Source organism: Ptychodera flava, chromosome 8 (genome assembly GCF_041260155.1).
Source record: "Ptychodera flava strain L36383 chromosome 8, AS_Pfla_20210202, whole genome shotgun sequence".
NCBI lineage: Eukaryota > Metazoa > Hemichordata > Enteropneusta > Ptychoderidae > Ptychodera > Ptychodera flava.
Genome location: NC_091935.1, coordinates 7971438 through 7991585, shown reverse-complemented (window position 1 = coordinate 7991585; position 20148 = coordinate 7971438). Strand labels below are relative to the sequence as shown.

The 20148-nt window shown below is 39.5% G+C and overlaps 1 protein-coding gene across 2 annotated transcripts; it reads left to right on the top strand.

Annotated features, from left to right (window-relative positions):
* Nucleotides 1-1257: 1257 nt before the first annotated feature.
* On the top strand, nucleotides 1258-14310 carry LOC139138370 (uncharacterized). 2 transcript variants are annotated; one of them, XM_070706714.1, is made up of 4 exons: nucleotides 1258-1374; nucleotides 8763-11692; nucleotides 12825-12963; nucleotides 13150-14310. In XM_070706714.1, exons 2-4 carry the CDS (start codon nucleotides 8813-8815, stop codon nucleotides 13350-13352), a joined length of 3222 nt encoding a protein of 1073 aa, XP_070562815.1. In that variant the 5' UTR covers nucleotides 1258-1374; nucleotides 8763-8812; the 3' UTR covers nucleotides 13353-14310. The 2 variants fall into 2 exon arrangements, with proteins under 2 accessions (XP_070562815.1, XP_070562814.1); XM_070706713.1 differs by having other exon boundaries at nucleotides 1260-1370.
* Nucleotides 14311-20148: the final 5838 nt, after the last annotated feature.

The following is a 20148-nucleotide window of genomic DNA, read 5'->3' as shown; positions in this document are numbered from 1 at the left end:
TATTAGCCGTTGAGGGCTATTGCTTGATGTGTACCCCTCGGTATCACCTTTTTTGCCGAAAGACGCCACGAGCAGAGGGGATGTAGTAGATTGCTGCTACATTTACCATGCAGCCCTATGCCACCACTGACACCAATCCTCTGTTTTCTTTTGTGCCCCAAAACCCCAATAGATGACAATCAATGGCGGAGAAACACTCAGTGTACTCCCAAAGAAAGGTGTGCGGGTATGTGCTGCACGTATATGCGTCACTTTTTTCAAGAACCCCCCCAAAAACAACAACAACAACAACAACAACAACAACAACGCAAAACCCAAAAAAACCGAAATGCCAGTGGAGAGGGACGTGAAAACTCTAACACGGAATTCCACGATGAATGGCTTGACGGATCAGACAGCAGATCTAGACCTAACATTAACCAAGGCCTGACATGGATCCGAAAATTCTCCCCTTTGTCCCCAATCCCATCACCGGCTACTACTACAGTCACGCTCCTTCATCCGAGTTTGGAAATATAATGCCAACTGATACATTTCGTACAAACGACATGGACAATTAGGTGAACTCCCTGGACTTTCTCAAAGTCGGTGTGTCAATTCATATTTAATCTGATTAAAATCTATCACATTCAGTGTCATTTCCAACTTTGGCGGCACACGCCGTCTGAAAATACTGGGACTAATCTTCACGGAATGAAGCAATCGCAGGTTTGAAAATCACATCATTTGAATAAGTTATGGTGATGGAAAGTGTTTTCATATTTGAATTATAAATATTAAATATTTAAAATAGCGTTATGGAAATATCCTTCAATGCAACCCTTAAAAGTATACAGTCACCTGTAATCTAAATATGCCCATATATGGTCAAAGGGCGTTCCTTGGTATCCAAGATGCCCATGTGAGGAAGCTGTTTTTTAAAAGCGGCCACCAGCTTAAAATCTGTGATTGGTTAGATTTTCTATCCCTTTCCATGGTAACTGTGGCAAAATTTGAACAGGTGACAGTATACCTTTGACGAGAACAAATATATACATTTGTATCAGTCTCTAGCTAAGGTTCGGTAATGGAACTGTTGGATGTAGCCTCACAGAAGATGTCTTGAACCCAAAGTCTCCAAGACCGCCAGGGGATAGGGACTAAGCTTACAGACAGTGTTCTGGCCGACCCTCGGGTCAGCATGACTGCTAAATGTGCTTTTGGCGATTTGTGCTCTACTGTCCTTTCTCGACCACTCCTCTTAAGACTTACTGGTCCATCCCTAAACAAACAAGCACATCGGATGGTTTCATAGGGGTCACCTCAGGTTAAAGCTATCACCCGGTGTTGTACCTTAACAAAACAGTGTACATGCCAAATCAAGCTACAAGGTAGGTATGTACCTCTCCCACTGCAGAAATTCCATTTGAATATCTGCAGTTTTTCCGAAAATTCTTGTTTTCAGCGAGATTTTCGCGGATTTCCCTTACTCCGAGTCGATTTCCGCCTTCTAAAGAATACTGCACACGGGGTATTGAGCTTGTAGTAAGAAATTTGCATCATGCCTTACGGGTGTGTGTACCAGGCATGACACAACGTGAATTAGGTATGGTTAATAATCATTTTTATACGGCTTGCTTTTGTTTTGACAATTCAATTCACTACCTATATGAACAGAGACACTCTATAGACGTATCCATCTCTGACACTAGTTTCCTGCAATACCCACAAAAACAGTTTCTGTTTCGACACATAAATCTAACTAGACTCTCGCACAATCCTTACTGGCTTATGCACGATAACTGAGCAAATGAGTTTTAAAAGCGAATGACTGTTAACAGGCTCTTGCTTGCGACGCAAGATCGCTTTTACTAAGCCGGGCTACACCAGTCACATCACAGTGTCCTGCCAACGAGGGGCTGTGAGAACCTTTACTGTAATTGATAGCTAAAGCCAACTCATGTTTCTGCGACAAGTACAGAGATCTGTAAGCCTCGGCCTTCATGTTGGGTAGCAAATAGCCGCGGATAATCGGCTTGTTTTTAAATTGAAGGATAGAGAAAAATAATTACAGCAAATGTTGAAATCCCGAATGGAGGCACAGAGAAAGTGAAAGGCGTAGTGCGGTGATTGTATGGCAAGTCCGCCATATTAGTGGATCCGTTAGGCTGCGTTCACAAACGCATTGGGAGGGTGTGGTTGATTTGAAGAGGTGATCGTGAAAAGAATAAGGGCACACTGGAAGAGGACTTGAAGATATAGTGGGACTGAACCGGGACTAAAACAAATAAATGCTGCTCATTGAAAGTATCATAGAAGATCAATATTATACAAAAAGTAACCCCAAAATGAAGTCAAGAACATTCGCCGTTGTGTACTTAATGTACATATATATGTGTGTAACAGGATAAACCTGAGAGACAGCACAGCGTACATTATTAATGAGATAGACATGGAGATTATAAATAGTACCAAGATACTCATGTGATTTGTATGAGCGAATTCTTAGTTGCTTCATGCTAAAAAAACGAAAGGGATTTACAGGCTGTACCAGCTGAAATAAATGGCATTAGGTCAAAGGTCATCCGACGTCAACTGAAAGTTTGGTGATTAATTTGCGTTTTTGCCGGTCCAAATGCAATAAAAACTGAACTCCTGGCCCTATTGGTAAGCCTAAAGAATTCGAGACACTAAGTGGAGGGTTGAATCGTACTTTTCCATTAACTGGTACAGAACATAAAAGTCATACTTAACACTCATCACTAAGGAGAGACTTCAAAAGCCACTTCTACGTAACCTTAAAGCTATATTTTCCTGACCTTGTCTCAAAACGTAATTAACTACATCGTAGATCGGATGCCCCCAGGATACCTCACTCTTGACCGTTTCGCGCCACGCGCCATGCATCTTGCCCGGAGGTTTTGATAGGGGAAGTACGCGCGTCAGGGAGAAGTGCCACCAAGTTGCCAAATGTGTCGTGTGGGTGTTAGCCATGACAAGTCAACATTTGGCCGTGTATCAAAGATCATGGACCAAACTTGGCATATGCGCACTACCTAATACAGTGTTGCTCATATGGCGTGGGTTGTCTCTTCCGATATAAGCATAAGAATAAGGCTTTTTATGCTGTTTCGTAAGTGAAGAAAGTGAGTAAATGTGTGATAATCATTTCGATTCTTGACTGTAGAAGGATATGATTTCCTGCGCATTTTCAAATCGATTTTAATGTCGGAACAAACCAGTGTCTACATCAACCTGGGCTGATATAGGTAGAATTCCATCTGCAGTAATTTATGGAGGTAGGCACCTAAATATATTTGTCTCTATTGTCAGTTTGCTCTTGTGTTAGCATTTTTAAATAATTATAAAAGGTAATAGCAGTTTGTGCACGTGTTTTCTTAAAGCAGCTAACAAAGTAGTTAATTCAACACCATGTTAGACCTGTCTAAAATTGCGATGTGTGAGTCCCAGAGAAGTAGCACCATTTCACTTACCTATTGAAGAATGTGTCTTTTCAATTTCCACGTGTTAATTGTATTGCTATAATCAAACAGTGTCAGCGCTAATTCAGAAGTTTGGCATCAACCTGTATCATGCCTAAGTCAGTAACATGCCATTTTGATGTTGAAGACATGGCATCATTTTTAGCTCACGTGTGTAAACACGTGGGGTAATGTCATAGCGATGTCTGTCTGTCTGTCCGTGTGTGTGTGTGTGTGTGTGTTAGTGTGTGTGTGTGTGTGTCTGTCTGTCTGTCTGTCTGTTTACACGATAACTAAAAAACGCCTGAACGGATTCAAGTCAGATTTGGTACACAAGTACCATATGCTACTTGCAAGAACTGATTAGATTTTGGTTAGTGTGGCTTGCATATTAATGAAGTTATGCAATATCGTTTTTTTCCGTACAATGGTTTCCCTATGGAGACGGCAATGACAGTGTCGACATATATCAAGAAATACTGCACCAAATTTCATGAAACTTTTCACAGATGACAATCTCAGAACATTATGATGATACTGTGAGTGTCATGTCAATTCTCTTCTCATTTGCATATTTAATGAACTTTTGTTATTAGTGAGATAACTCTGAAATTCCTGCACCAAACTTGATGATACTTGCAACAAATATTGATCTGATATATATCTAATTATGCTTAGAAGCATTTGGCAGTGTCAAGTTAATAAATAGCTCATTTGCATATTTTATGAAGGTTTGTAATTAGTCATATAACTCCGATATAACTTCACCAAATGTGATGAAATCTGCTGCAGATACTGATCCGACTGATATCTAACTGTAGTGTAAAGCATTTAGTGGTGTGAAATTAATTAAGGGTTCATTTGCGTATTTAATGAACTTTGTTATTAGGTATATAATTCTGAAATTACGGCACCAAAGTCTTTGAAATTGGGTACAGATATTGTTTTGATAAATATCTAATTGTACTGAGAAGCATTTGGCAGTGTCAAGTTAACAAATAGGTCATTTGCATATTTTATGAAGTTTTGTAATTAGTGATATAACTCCAAAATAACTGCACCAAATGTGATGAAATCTGCCGCAGATACTTATCCGACATATAGCTGATTGTGGTGTAGAGTATTTAGTTGTGTGAAGTTAATTAAGGGTTCATTTGCATATTTAATGAACTTTGTAATTAGTGATATTACTCCAAAATTACAGCGTTAAATTTGATGAAACTTGATACAGATGTTGATCTGATAAATATCCAATTGTACTGAGAAGCATTGAGCAGTGTCGAGTTAACAATTAGCTCATTTGCATATTTCATGAAGTCTTATAATTAGTCATATAACTCCGAAATAACTGCATCAAATGTGATGAAAACTGCTGCACATACTGATACGACAGATATCTTACTGTATTGTAAAGCATTAAGTAGTGTAAAGTTAATTAAGGGTTCATTTGCATATTTAATAAACTTTGTAATTAGGTATATAACTCTGAAATTTCGGCACCAAAATTTTGTGAAACGTGCTACAGAAATTGATTGATAAATATTTAATTGTGCTATGAATCATGGAACAGTGTCTAGTCAATTTAGGGTTTATTTGCATATTTAATGAACTTTGTAATTAGTGACATTATTCTAAAATTAAAGCATTAAATTAAATAAAAAGTATTACAAATGTTGATCTGATGGATATCTAATTGTGCCATTAAGCATTGAGCAGTGTCAAGTTAATGAACAGCTCATTAGCATATTAAATAAAGTTTTGTAATTAGTGATTAAACTCTGAGAGTACTGTGCGAAGTTGAAGAAAAACCTGCTACATATAGTGATAACATATATCTCATTGTTCTGTGAAGCGCACTACTATTAATGAACCTGTTGTAAAACACGCGAGCATATTCAGTTCATATCTGGTTTCTAATCTTCTTCAATTTTCATTGGTTAAATTCTTTATATTCGAAAGGGTGGGAGCAATCGAATTGGAGACCTAATGTAAAATCATCTGCATTTAGGGCATGCTGAGTCTGAAACATGTCAGCTGGGTGCTGGGAGAATTTTCCTGTAACATTTCTCTTATCCTTGTAAGGTTGCGACTCCTCTGTTTTCTGATCTGTTTTAATCTTTGCATGCCATCACCAACTGGTTTAGGGTTTCAAATCTGAATTTTATTCAACCATTTGAAATGGGAGCATGCTGAGTGAGATACATGCCCCGTGGGTGCTATGAGACCTTTCACAATTATTCTTAACCCACATAAAGTTGTGGCGCTACAATTTTATTATCAGTGTTGTAGTCTGTATGCTATTCATAGCCAATATGGGAAATCATGAATGAATTTATTACTGCTTGTGTATTTGGAGCACTGAGTGAGATACATGCCACCTGGGTGATTGGGGACTTTCACCAATACTCTTACCGTACATAAAGTTGTGCTTCTACAATTTTCTCGTAAGTGTAGTAATCTATATGCTATACACAATACTTATCGTAATTTGACAACTTTAAGGAATGAATACGTACCAACAATAATTAAGAGCCGAATCAATCGATAAATGAACGGGTTTACTTTACGACTTATTGTGATAGATAATGCAGTTCTGACATTTTTAGAGCTGCAAGTTGTTTTTTAAGAATAAAATCTTTTATCTCTTTTACTCTTTCACCGATTGCTTGATTTATATACGTCGGTTGTTTTCCATGACCTTGATGAAAAATCCTCATGATGACAGAATCAATTTGTCTTTATTGACGGACCAGACTTTCCCTGAGTTTTTGGTAGTTTCTCAGATTTGTGATATATTTTTGCCTATTTCTGCTTTTGTCTGCAATCTCGTTGGTTTAACTAATTGTAGATTATATGAATATAATGTTGACATGAATATTTTGTTTTCGCTTATAATTACTCAGGTATGTGGTTGGAGTATGTACATAATTTAATGCGCGAGGAAGCAGCTGAGTTTCTTGTACCAAGAAAGAAAGAAACTTTCAGATGTGAGGTTGTTTTCACTACTCATTCGGTGAAAGTGCTGATGTTTGTGTTGCTCATGTAAAGCACTCATGTAAGCACTAGACTACTCGCACTTGCTTCAATGAAAAAAGACCACAAATCACAATAACTAATTTCATAAACTACTATTTGCTTTTCAAACTCAAAAGGGACAAAAGCTTTAAAGCCCCACTAGCTGTAACTCTTGAAATTTGTTGACCTCAAAATCTTCCTATTCTCTCTGGGTTTACTCTCAATTGTACCCTCTGAAGGAATATGGGCTTTTACTGCATTAGGAAACCATTTCTCAAATTTAACGGTCGTTTTTATTTCCCGCCATATTCAAAAATTGGTAATATTACAAAGGCAACAGAAAATACAATGCCATAGTTGAAAACATTTACCGCTATGCATTACACTAGACTACTCTGTGCCTGCCAGTTTATGTGAAGATTTCAGTGCAGATATGCACAGTATCCACGGTTTTTCCTTATCCGCATGGGGCTGCAATTTAATGTTCGGGCAAACATTTAATAATAAATATCTACCCACAACTAAATAAGTACAATCTCACAAACTTATTTAAGCATGAAAGTAAATCTTAAAATAATTCTAAAAGATACAGCTAGTGGGGCTTTAATGTGACCTTCATTTATACATTTAGCTTGCTTGTAATTGTACAGAAAGCACTATTGCTGTTTTTCAAGAAACGTATTACAGCCTAAAAGTCAATATTTGACAACATAAACGTATAGATTCACGTGTATAGGAAGTATTGTAGTGGGAAAATACCCCGTACGGTCGTTACCCCTAGACTACCATGAGAACTAAATTAATATTTTTGTGTGAAATTCCAATATCACATTTGTTGTTCAAATTGCTCTTTCAAAGATCCTATTCTCAGCACATACATTTATATTAATTGTGAAATATTTATAAATGCGCAGATTTAGCTAGTTTTCTATTGGAAAAAACATATTCATAGTTTCCATATAGACTCCCATGTACAATGAATCAACATTTCAGTGAAATTTTAAAATCAAATTTCTTGCACATACATTGAATTGTAATCACCCGAGTCTAATCAAGTACATTGAAATGAATGATCAAACGTCTATGAATACACAGATTTAGCTAATTTTGAATTGTAATTTTTTTTTTTATGGTTTCCTCATAGATCCCCATGTATAGTGAATGAACATATTTTATGGAATCCAAAAATCAAATTTCGTGAACACTCATGTACGTTTTACCTCCCACTTTGAGCAAGCACATTTACATCAAATTTACAGACATAGCTTGTTACAATGTATGTAGGGGAAAATTGTTTATAGTTTACCCAATAGATTCCAATGTATCATGATTTGATATTTCTGGGTGAAGCACTATATCGGCCATATCTTGCCTTCTCACAGTTGTAATAGTTGCGCAAAACAAAGATGACCCTCCCGAAAGACATGGTGAATTTTTATGACCCTTAAAAATTGTTGCGCGAAAAACGGCGAACCATACCCACAAAACACCAGCCCTATCCCCTGTAATTTCTGTCCAGTCCCTAACTATGCAATCAAGAGAATAAGAGTCACGTTCTATTCAAACACAAAACTTGGTAATTATGCACACCACACAACGTGATTTTCACGATTTATTATAATCAGTTAGACGAGAACGTTGCAATGGCACCCTATGACAGGTTGGCTCTCACATGTACATACTCCGGGTACGCGCGTATACTGGCCATGTGGGAATTTCCCAAGACTGTAGGGGCGGTCGGATAAGAACCCGAATTGCAGTCTGGGTAACCGAAACTAGTTTCACTCGTCCTTGTCAATAAGGTACATCTCCGTCAGACACGTTCTGTGTGCGTGGAGCCCATGATGGGCTTATCGGAAACAACAGAAAGTCCTCATAAAATGAAGCCGTTTCATTGACAATTTACAGCAGGTAGACAGTCGGTCATTCATTTGAAACTTTATTCTTAGTAACAGAAGGAGACCAGCTTTAATCTCAAATGTAACTGCTGTAGGCGTAATTGTCCAATTGAGACAGCATCTCTTGTAGCAGACTATCTGTTGTTTGCGTCAGATATCACATGCTAAAGTTCAGTAAATCTGACAATCTGTCTGTACAATACGCTCATTATCTTTCTGTTGTGCCTGAACAAATACGACACATAAAATTAGCAGTCTCACAGAAAGCTAGAGCACATACCACAATTTAAGTTTGCAACTTAACACAAACATTACCAAAATAAGGAGTCGAGTCTTCTAAATAAACCAGCATAATATTCATTTTGCTTGTGTTCTCATTTGTTAACAGATTGCAACAATTTTCCCAGAAACATTGTCTCGGTCAAGAGGAAAATAAATATGGGCAGTAAGTTCCAGCGATGGTTAGCTGGGTTCTCCAGCTACAAACGAAGCTTCAACTTAGGTGTACTATCTGGTGACGATGAAGTGAAAAATATCTACGAAGCCGCAGAAGATGTTGGTAAACTTCCTTTCAACAGGAGCAAGGTCATGTTCCTTGGTGACGCCCGCGTCGGGAAAACTAGTCTGCGCAGGCTCCTGATGGGTGAGCAGTTCCAGATAGACGAACCCAGTACAGAGGGAATCGATACCAGAATGTGCACGGCAAAAGAAGTGGACTATTCATGGAAAGAAAGCAAAAGTCAACATGGAAACGATTTCGAAATCGGAGCTTCGTGGTACACAGCAAAGACTGCAATTGAGTCTTCACCAAAGCAAACACGGGAGCCACCGTCTCCGCCAAAAACACCAAAAGTCAAAACTAGTAAACGTTCTTTGACATTCAGAGAGTGGGTCAACCAGACACTGAGCGACAATCAATATATGAGTATATCTTTTGTAATTCCACTCATACTGAGCGCAGTTCTGTATGGGGCCACTCTTCCATTCGGCTTTGTTTTCCTTGAATGGACAATGTTTATCGCTGTAGTGATGTGCAACGGAGATTTCCTCTCTGCTTATCGCTATGGAACAAGTCTAGCTATCATGATGGCCGTTGATATTCATTTCAGATGCAGTGTCACACCTAATGCCATTCTGAATAATCTCGATAATCTCTGCTTTCACTGGCCATTGGCCAACTACCTTGCCTTTTGTTTTGCATTCACCTTTTTTGGTTTCATTCTGGGCATCTTTTTTGGGTATGGATGTCGAGCAGGAATAGCATTCGGCCTCTGTCTACTCGCTTCCCCAGGTCAGCTGACATCCCTAGATCAACTACAACTGTCAAACTTAAGCGCGGACTTAATGAGTACTTTGGAAGCGGCCATTTCCATAGTAGGGGATCTTGCTGGCATATGCATATACCGATACTTTGATGTCATAACAAGTAACCATTTGTGGATCTTACCCCGAAGAATTATAGGTGTCATTTCATTTTTCTTTCTAGTCAGTGTGTTCCTTTCTGTAAGTGCAACCAATATGCCAATTGTTTTACCTTTTATCCTTGGCATGTTGCTGTGGAGTGGTAAATTGACAGGAGAGTTTCTAGGAAGAGACTTGGATAAGAAATTCGGTTCCGGTTATTTCCTGAAAAAGTTTGTTGGCGTAATGGTAGGTCTTTTACTCGGCTATGGTATGGGCTGGAAACTCCATTCTCCAACTTTGAAAACGGTTTTGATCCTTATTTTCACCGCCTCAGTATTGACCCACCCAGTGATCGAGTTGTATGTTTTTTGGAAAGTAAGAACTCAGAGATTCCCGATCATAAATGTTAGGGATGCCATGAAGGAACAGTCAGCTGGATCAAGTCGCTTAGCAACAAGATTAAGTCTATGGGATTTTGCGGGAGACCAGCTCTATCACGCCACCCATCAAATTTTCATCGCCAGTCATGCGGTGTATTTGTTGGTTTTCAATTTTGAAAGAGCAGCCAAAAACAGAAAGGAACAATTCCAACGACTTTTGTTTTGGCTGAACTCAATTCGTACCCACGCAAAACATGAAGATGCTGTCATTTTCCTTGTAGGCACACACAGGGACAGTGTAAGCGCCTCTGTGCGATATGAACTTTCGTCGTACTTCCATGAAAACCTTTACGACTATTTCTGTGACCGACTGGTCATGAACGATGATGGCACCCCGGTTTTCCCCATAGAGAATTCAAAACCTTTAGACATAGATGCACGAAAGCTTAGAAATTGCATCTCAGAAAAGAGCCAAGAGGCAGAGTACATGAAAGCAGAATTTCCTCTGAAGTACCTCCATTTCTACGAGTTAATCAAAAGTAAGCGGAAGACCGCAAGTAAATTTGGCCTGGAATATGCCATCTGTGGATACAGAGAAGTTCATGAGTTTGCCAAGGAAAATTGCAAAATCTGTGATTCATTAGAATTTGAGTTAATGCTTGGCTTCTTTCACAAAGCCGGAGAAATAATCTTCCATGCAGAAGAAGAAATTCTCAATAATTTCATCATATTTGATCCTCAAGTTCTTGTTGATATTGTGAAGAATCTGATTAATATCCCTCCTTTTCATAAGAGATACCACAGGGTGGCGCCGTTTTGGAGAATGATGGAGAAAAATGGAATTGCTGATAGTCGTTTAGTTAGTCACATTGTAGAACCAATGAAGGTGTCCAAAGAAATGGCAGTGTCCTTGTTACAAGCTTATGATTTGATGTGCCTTATTCCACATGAGTCTCCAGTCGATAACCAATTGTATCTGGTACCGGGTTTATTGCCTCTTTATATGGCTACCGAAAAAGATATGGACTGGTGGCTATTGAAGGGTGACAAAGATGTTTACTATATTGATTTCTGTGGCTTTTTACCCGAAGGTGTATTTTCCCGTCTGCTTGCCCGCTGTTTCAGGGTTGGTGTTACTCCCTCACACGTGACAACTCGGAATGTCTACTACAATGTCGGCAAGTTCCTCTTCGATAAAGATTTAAATTACAAACTTGAACTTGTGAACGATTCCCCGCAGCAGCCGCTGGTCAAGGTCACCGTCCAACGGACATCCTGTACCAAGACGTGGAAGTTTCTGAAGTGGTTTCTGTTTCAGCTTGAGGCAATAAGACAAAGAGACTTCAAATATATGAAATATATCTGCGGTGTGTTATGCCCGAACGAGGATCACAATTGCCTTTTACAACCAGGCCCTCGGCATATCGTAAAACTGGCTTCTGAAGAAAATGCGCTACCATTACCAAACGAACTCATGGCATTGCAATGTGAAGGTCGACGATTCGCTTTTGATGGGTTCTGCGAAAAATCAAAGGTAAAATTGTGCACTTTATCGAAGGAGATGAAATATAATTTGCTATAAGAGATACAGTCAATTATTCTTCGCTAGTTAGGTGCCACTGGAATAGCTTCTCTCTTTACCTCTCTCTCTCTCCCCTCTCCCCCTCTCTCCCTCTCTCTTGCTCACACACATACACACAAAGAAAAAATACCTTTTTTTGTTACAACAACGTTTAAATCTGCAAAATAAGGGCAATGGGTAAGGAATTGATAAGTGTTTGCCGGCATTACGTATTTACGATGATGATATGATTCATCGTAATCACGCAAATGAATTTGATATGTTATTATGATATATGGTGTGGCAGTATCGATTTTATGATTCACATTTAATGCCGCAATATAAGTATATTAGGCCTAAAAGAGTTGATAGTTGTTCATGAGAATTGCCGTGTTTACTTTTACCTATGTTGAAATTTGACTTTTTCACTTAGTCTGTCTTTGTGCGAGTTTGCAACGTTAAGTGGCCAATTATAAATAGCATCTGAATTTGAAAAAGCATATCGTAGTGTCTCTTACAGAATTCGGTTTGAAAGTAAATACAAACCAGTGATTTTTATCTTTCGAAAGACTGTTAACATTAGTGTCAACTCAGACGTTAAATTCACTGCTCCGTCGCAGTGGTACGAATGGCGTTGTACGTAATTTAACTCCACTTTATTGCGCCAGGATAAATGTTGGGGATGGGATGGACGGATTGTTAGGAACAAGCTCCATTCCTTGGTATTTAGAGGACAAATGACAAACCGATTACCGTAAGATAAAATCTTTTCCTGCATGGTTTCCCTAGAGGTCGTAGTTACTTAAGGTTTTTGCATCTTGTATGCATAAAGATAATATATAATAGAGGCTTTTTGTTACGGTAACCTAGAAATTAAGATAAAGTGTAAATCATGCATTTCTGCGTTATCTACTCTAGGCATCTAAGATAATTATTCCCCTGTTATTCTTTGTTCTTCAGTCGTAACGATGTGATTTGTTATTGTACTGATGTTTACTTTGTTCAATTTAAAGCTTAAAGTCCGTAACCATGCTGCATAATTATTTTTTTATTCAGCGTGAGATGCCTTTGTTCTTTGTTCTTACTTTCTACCGTCTTCTATTAGGACGAAAATATTCATCAAACGCCTTGCCGCATTTCCATGCATACGCGGATTTCGGAGTTACCTCCATCACTCTACAAGCAAATATGTAATAGCATGAATATAGTACAGCCCTTACAAGGTGACTGGAGGGATCTAGCCGGTAAGTACTAATGCATATATTTTAAGCCCCTCACCGGAACTATTGCTTCTTAATCTGTGTGTGGACCTCTGTACAGGAAAACATGAATGAAATATTAATTTATTTTATACATTTTTCGTCACTGACACATGCAATTACTTACCCACTTTCTATATGTATTCACTTACTTACTCACTCACTTACTAGGCGAGCTGCAGCATACTCAACACGAAGTACAGATACTTCGGAACGTGGACAACCCGTGCGATGCCCTCCTACAGCAATGGTCCTGCCACAGTGGCGTAACCGTCAAGCAATTCATCGAAGTCCTGTTGGGGCCGAACTTGGGCAGACAAGATGTCGTTACACTGATTAAGGAGGCTATGGGCGAACGCAAAGATATAGACTAGCCCATCATAGTCGCTTGACGCTTGCAAGCTTTCTTTTTGTATCCTGTATGGGAACAAGCACTCGCTTACTGGGTTTGACGATCATATCACTATCAGCGAAGCAGCGTTTGTGACATTAAGACATTAATAAGCCTATAGACTTTGGGCAAATCTTGTAAATAATGCAATTACAAGTCAATATTTAACAACATTAACATATAAATATGCACGGATATAGCAAAAGAGAAAATGTGTAATAGTTTACCAATAGACTACTATCAGAAGCGAATTAATATTTTAGTTGAAATTTATATATTCTAATCAAGTACATTTGTATCAATTGTCAAACACTTACAAAAATACAGAATTAGCTAGTTTAGTATTGTAAAATAATTCGTAGTTTTTTTATAGACTGCAATGTATGGTGAATAAACATTTTCGGTGAAATACCAAAATCAAATCTCTTGTACACACATGCAGTTTTTATCTACCACTTCAAGCAAAGTACATTTATATAAACAGAATATATAGCTTGTTTTGTAAGAGCAAATTGTTAATAGCACTATTTTTACCTAATATCCATTGTACATTTTTCCACTCTCTCACCTTGTTTTGCAAAGCCTTCTCTGGCTGATTATTTTGTTGACATTTGCTGGGAATTTTTTTTCGAAAATCTTCCAGACCCCCGGATATCAAATGGTCTACCCCTAAATGGAAATGTGTTCAAGTGCAGTTCACCTGTGGCTATAGACCCCAAAATAATTATGTTCGCGTCGGTTGACCCCAATCGCCATTGTTGACTGTACTCACTTCCTATACTAAGTCTTTTCGCCGTCTAATTATTGTAACCCGCTCATGTTTTTTTGTCCTTTATCAAAGCGTGACATTTACCGTTTTACTTTCTTTACGGTTTGTCTCTTGTACTGAACTATCTTTTCTTGAATAAATTAATCGTCACCGTTGTATAAACCAGAACAAATTTTAGGCGTCGTGAAATTAATCGGTCATTGTTTACATCGCTGTTGCTAGAGCTACCTAGCCACCTTACGTTTTTCGGTTTTGTAACCAACGCGTGGGAGTTTACGATTTAATTTTTTTTTTCTAGCTTGTACTCGCAGTAGCTTTTTAGATCGGTCCAATCATAATCAGAATTATCTTCAAAATAAGAGAAAACTTCGCTCGGTTTTGTGAGGATGTCGCCATAACTAGCATATTGACTCGTTGGCCTTGGTCCTAGTCTCTAACACGCGTGCGCAGAAAGCAAGACGGATGTCGTATCAGAGCCGGCCAAAGTGATAATAATAATCCATTTTCAAATTAACGTCACCCACATGACATAAAAGAAAGGACCGCAGATGAAAGTCCCTCTTTTTAAGGTCTATGCTGTGGCTTACTCTCGATACTCTGGTGAAAGCTTGGGCAGACATACATCATCTGTATGACTTGATGAGTCATAGGAATTTCCAGCGGAAGTATTACAATTGGCCAGTAGGCCCCCTAACGCCCGATTGCATTATCGCAGCAAGAGGACTTTGAGGGCAGACTAGGGGATTGCGCTTTGGAGATGCACTGATGAATGTTGATTGTCAACCACAGGGAAGTCAGGACAAACAAACAAACAAATAAAAAACCCCAATAAACCAATACATAAACAAATTAATAAGTAAATAAATAAACATTAGAGAAACATTAAAATTGTTAAATTGAATAAGAATTTAAATTATTGACTGAACAACACATGCAACATATTCGAGGCGCGATGTCAGTATCACTGCTCACTATAGTGAGTACCAGAGTAATCGTACGAGCATTAATATCTGAAAACGAAATGGCCGTCGATGACTACAGCGCGCAGTGCTGTCGAAATTCGAGAGGCAGGAGAGGATCTTTGTGAAATCTGATTATGTGACGTCAATTCCTTGCCAGCCATACGAACCACCTATTACACATTATTCCAAACAGTCGGAACGCAGGTAGTTGTCATAGGGAGATTTGAAGTTCTGTAATAGGAAGATGTCGCAGGTACCCGAAGAACAAGCGACAGATAGAATAGGGAGAATACTAATCGGTCTTTATGAACTAGTGATGTCTTTTAGTCCTTTCTTATAAATTGGTGTAACTCTGGCCAATTTCCTTGCGAAAGAAAATGCGCTCTTACAATACAACAGTTCAGGACATCATTTAGAGGGATTTCGAAGCTGTTATCCTATTGGTTGGCTGAATCTTACCAATATAATTAAAACAACACAAATAAACTCCCTAAGTTGCTGTGAATAGTGACAATCGACCAATCAGATATAACCTTGCAAACACGCTGCGAGTCAGCCGCATTTAGAAGGTGCAATGACATTTGCTGATATAAACCTTAGAAACTTTGCTGGAATAACATCGGGATTAGTGGAGTTATTTATGCCGTCAGATAACAACTGCCACGTGACAAAGTTTGTTGTCGAAGGCGAGATACTCCAAGTACGAAACTGGAGTTTATACATTTCGACGAGTTCGCTGGGCTTATCAAACTATCGATGGAATTAAATGCCTCCAATGTGTTAGTCTGTAAGAGATTACTGACAACTGACTTGAAGTAATCGTTAAAGGAATTTGCTTTTGAAGATGGATCATTTACATAGTTTTTGTAAATAAGAACTGTCCTGAAGTAGAAGCAATATTCCTCCAAAACACTCTAGAATTTATGAATCTCCTTCTGATCATTAGAGAGGAGATTGTCATAATGAGATCATAAACTTTTCTACTTTTATTCTCCAATATTCATAAGCCTCGAATTGTTTTCCTATTTATTCTGTCACGATTACGAATAGCATTAGCAACTTTATGATTCCAACAATCAAGTCGACAAAGATATCGTCCATGCTGATCCAAAACTGTTAAAATATTTCGATCCATGAAGTGAGCGTATGCTAAGGATCTTCAAGTGATTGCCACGTGGGCCAGGGAAGGGATTGTTCATATGGGAGGGTGGGGGAACGCTCGAGGGTCAAAGCTAACAATGAATACTCAAGGGTAGCCTCGTTCCCACGATATCCAGCACAGCTTCGAACCCGCCCCATTTAAATTACAATAAAACAAGTATTATTGCACACGAAAGTGTTTCATGCTAAGGTTCTGTATAGATTTGTGTTTGTTCTTTCTAAACCCTGTTAACATACGAGTCACTCATATCAGTATTAAAATGTAATTCGTGTTAGTCTCACCCGCTCCCACGACTGAAGTGCGCACTGATTGCTTGTTTGTAAAAACGCCTTCCCTCAACAAGAGTGGTCAAAGAGACCCAGATGCAAATGTGTGCGAGAATCATAGTGAGGAATTCACCGTGCCGTAATTTGTGTCATATGTTTTGGCAGGAATCTCTCATTTTACAAAAGTTGCTCGTCATGGAAGGTGTACAAGCACGTTCGGCGGTTGCTTCTATCTTATTGTTTTCGCTGCGATTTTGCGAGATCGTGCCGAGAGTTCAGTTACAGTTCGCCATCCAACCTGAAAATATAGCGACTCGCGTACACCCCCTATAGCGGTTCTGTACAATAACCCGATTCATAGACAGTGGAGGGTCATTTCCCTCTACTGTGTATGCATTATTTAAATTTCACATGAGGAAATGACATCTATAAACGTAGTATCGCGCCTGAAAAATGGTGTATCAACGATAGCCATGTCATTTTTGTCCCACTGTCCCAAACTAAATGACTCACAACATCAAGTGGGACGAATCACAAGTGGTTAGAAAAGCTTTATGTAGATCTGTCGTGGGGTAAAATTTTATAGGGGCCAGGGTGAAAGGTCGAGTTGCCTCAGGGTACAGTTGTTGACTCCCATGCAGTCCGGTTCTGTGGTCGTTTCGCCCGGAAACCTCAAAGTCTCGAAGGTTCATCGCCATCGTGCGGCATGCAGAGATCGTTGACGCTATTTTAATTCAAATATGTTTGCTACAAATAAGTCAGGAAGAATATTTTTTGTCACTGTCAAACGCGTCTACGGCCAGTTTTTGTCAAAATAGTCAGTGCTCGTAAATGCGTGCCAGGTCAACCTCACTGTTTACGTGTTTTGTCAAACGGCGCGCGGTAGATGATTTGCCTCCACGTAATGACTGCAACCCCGCATAATAATCCGTACGAAAATTTTGAGCTGAATCGAGGAAGATAACAATTACGCTAGGAAAGGTCAGTCCATTTTCCTTCAAAGTTGTTGATTTGAAAAAATCTTCACTGTACACAAACTACATAGCTGTCACAGGTATACGCGGCAACATGCATTCCACTTTTCCTTGATACAGGTGCTGCCAACTGGTAAATTCTGTCAATTTTACAAGATCATCACAAGATGTTTCGAAGGGTGACATACTTATTTTACATATTTTTGACCTTGACCTAAAGATTTAGAGGGGAAAGTAGAGCTGTTCGTAACTGCCTCCTACTGGCATGCGCGGAAAATATGCCATCCATGCATTACCTTTAGTAAGTGGTCTTCCCACTTCCCAAAGTTCAAGCTCCCCACTGCCCTCTCACTACCGTTGAAATTCCCCGTCGCCCACTAGATGTACATATTCCCACGTGTGCATTTCATTTATGCAACTAATATCTACGACCCAGTGTTCGTTCGTTCGTTCAATGTATGGGCGCTATATACATTCGTGTTCACAGGCGCTTGGCACATTGCTGGGATAATAATCGTATTTAATATGTGGAATGTTTACATACGACTTGATTATTCAATAAAAGAATCACCGTACATGATATTAGGGACCGGTCAGTTTCTTCGGCCGGGGGGGGGCGGTGGATTATTTTCTGCCGACGTCAAAAAGTGGCTGACCCCCCCCCCTATTCCAACTTTCGACAACAGGGTGATCCCCCTATTCCAACTTTCAAAAACAGAGTGACCCCCCCTGCGCGCGACAAAGGTAAAACAAAAGGTTTAATATAAATTGAACAATTCAGTGTGTGGATATATATATATATGAAAGTCATGCAGCTGAAGGGCATGCTGAAAAACATTGTTTTACATTTTAAAGAAATGCGCCCGAAGGGCGCGCTGAAAAATTTTAAACATAAAGGTATCTCTGAAACATATACCGGTATGTCTGATATATTAAAGTTTTGCACTACGGGGCTCTGAAAATATGTCTTATTATTATGAAAGTTACGCGCCCAAAGGGCGCGCCGAAAAATACAACTGAATGATGAACTTTGCGGCTGGCACAATTTATTTTCGTAAGTATGAGCCATGTCGAAATTCAAAAACAACGACCCCCCTACTGGACATTTCAAAACATGGTGACCCCCTATCGCCGAAGTGAAAACAGGGTGACCCCCCCTCCCTATGAATCCACCGCCCCCCCCCCCCCCCCGGCCGAAGAAACTGACCGGTTCCTTAGTGTAGTATTATACGGAGTAGCTATGGCACACCAACCCAGCTCCGGCCATTTTGAATAAGCGACATGCAATGTACAACCCTTGACAGATGACGTATTTTCTTTCAATTGCCCTTCTCTCATTGAACGCGTACATTGCATGAAGCTCATTCAAAATGGCCGGCGCTGGGTTGGTGTGTCCAGCCGATTTCAGGACGATTTCTCGCCAGTAGCTTAGGGGTAAGGTATGATTTTTAGGCAGAAAAGGCTAGTCGATCGATTGTTTATGCAAGCATCTGACCGTTGACCAGTTTTTATCACCGGAAACGCTCAGAGTTCGTGAATTTCGCTGATTTATGAAATCGGGCGGTGAAAAGCTTTCTTACCTTGAGTTCACTTCTGTGCAGCAGTGGACTACGCGTGTTCATCGGGCCAAAGCCCTGCAGCTACAGCCGCTCAGTTAAGCTAGCCGACATACACAGTAATATCACGTACCGTTATTCTTTATTGAATAATCAAGTCATATAGACATTCTACACATTGATGATTATGCAGTGCGTTCGCCGGGCCCGAGCCAGGCAGCCATAGCCACTCGGTATAATGCTAGTCAACATGTAGGCCTAGGTCTACATTAATATCATGTACGGTGATTCTTTTATTGAATAATCAAGTCGTATGTAAACATTCTACATATTAAATACGATTATTATCCCAGCAATGTGCCAAGCGCCTGTGTTCGTGTTCAGTGTAAAGCTACAAACTGTTACTCCTTAGTTCCTTGGCTTTGGCTTGCAATAGTAACTCGCTGGTCAAGTTACTGTGGTCCATCATGTTCACCCAATGACCTACGTGCGCGACAGTCGCAAAGCTATGTTTTGAAGATTTGTATCAGACGTGCGTACGTGTATGGCAACCCACTGGAGGTCGACGCAAAACCGTGTGAATAGGATACTCATCATTTAACCTTGGAAAACGGTTCCCTTCTAAGTTAGCGAAATTTTCTCCATGCCCAATGACAAAAATGATTTTTCCCCGTCCACAGTAAATATTGACTTTTTCTCGAGTCCACTGGATATTTTTTGAATTTGCCCGCCCACCGAAAAACAGCGCACGGACACCTTTTTGCACGAACAGCTTCGTTGGTGGCGCCTGTTGTGTCTAGCTACGGCTATTTTCAAGGAGGGTATTACAGACATTGGTGAAGGTCATTGATTCAAACATTGTTCAAAACCACCACCTGTTTGCCCCTTGTGTATTTTGCCCGTTATGTTGACTGGCTTTATTTTTGTACACGCTTACCTATCAGGATTAAGATTTCCTGGATATTGGCAGATACACCTATAGTTTATACACCTATGATGTAATGGTACACACTGTTTACATTTGTCACTCCTTAGCCTGGGATAGATTCCTCTACCTTTTTAAGACATCCGAGCTTGTGTAGTTGCCCAT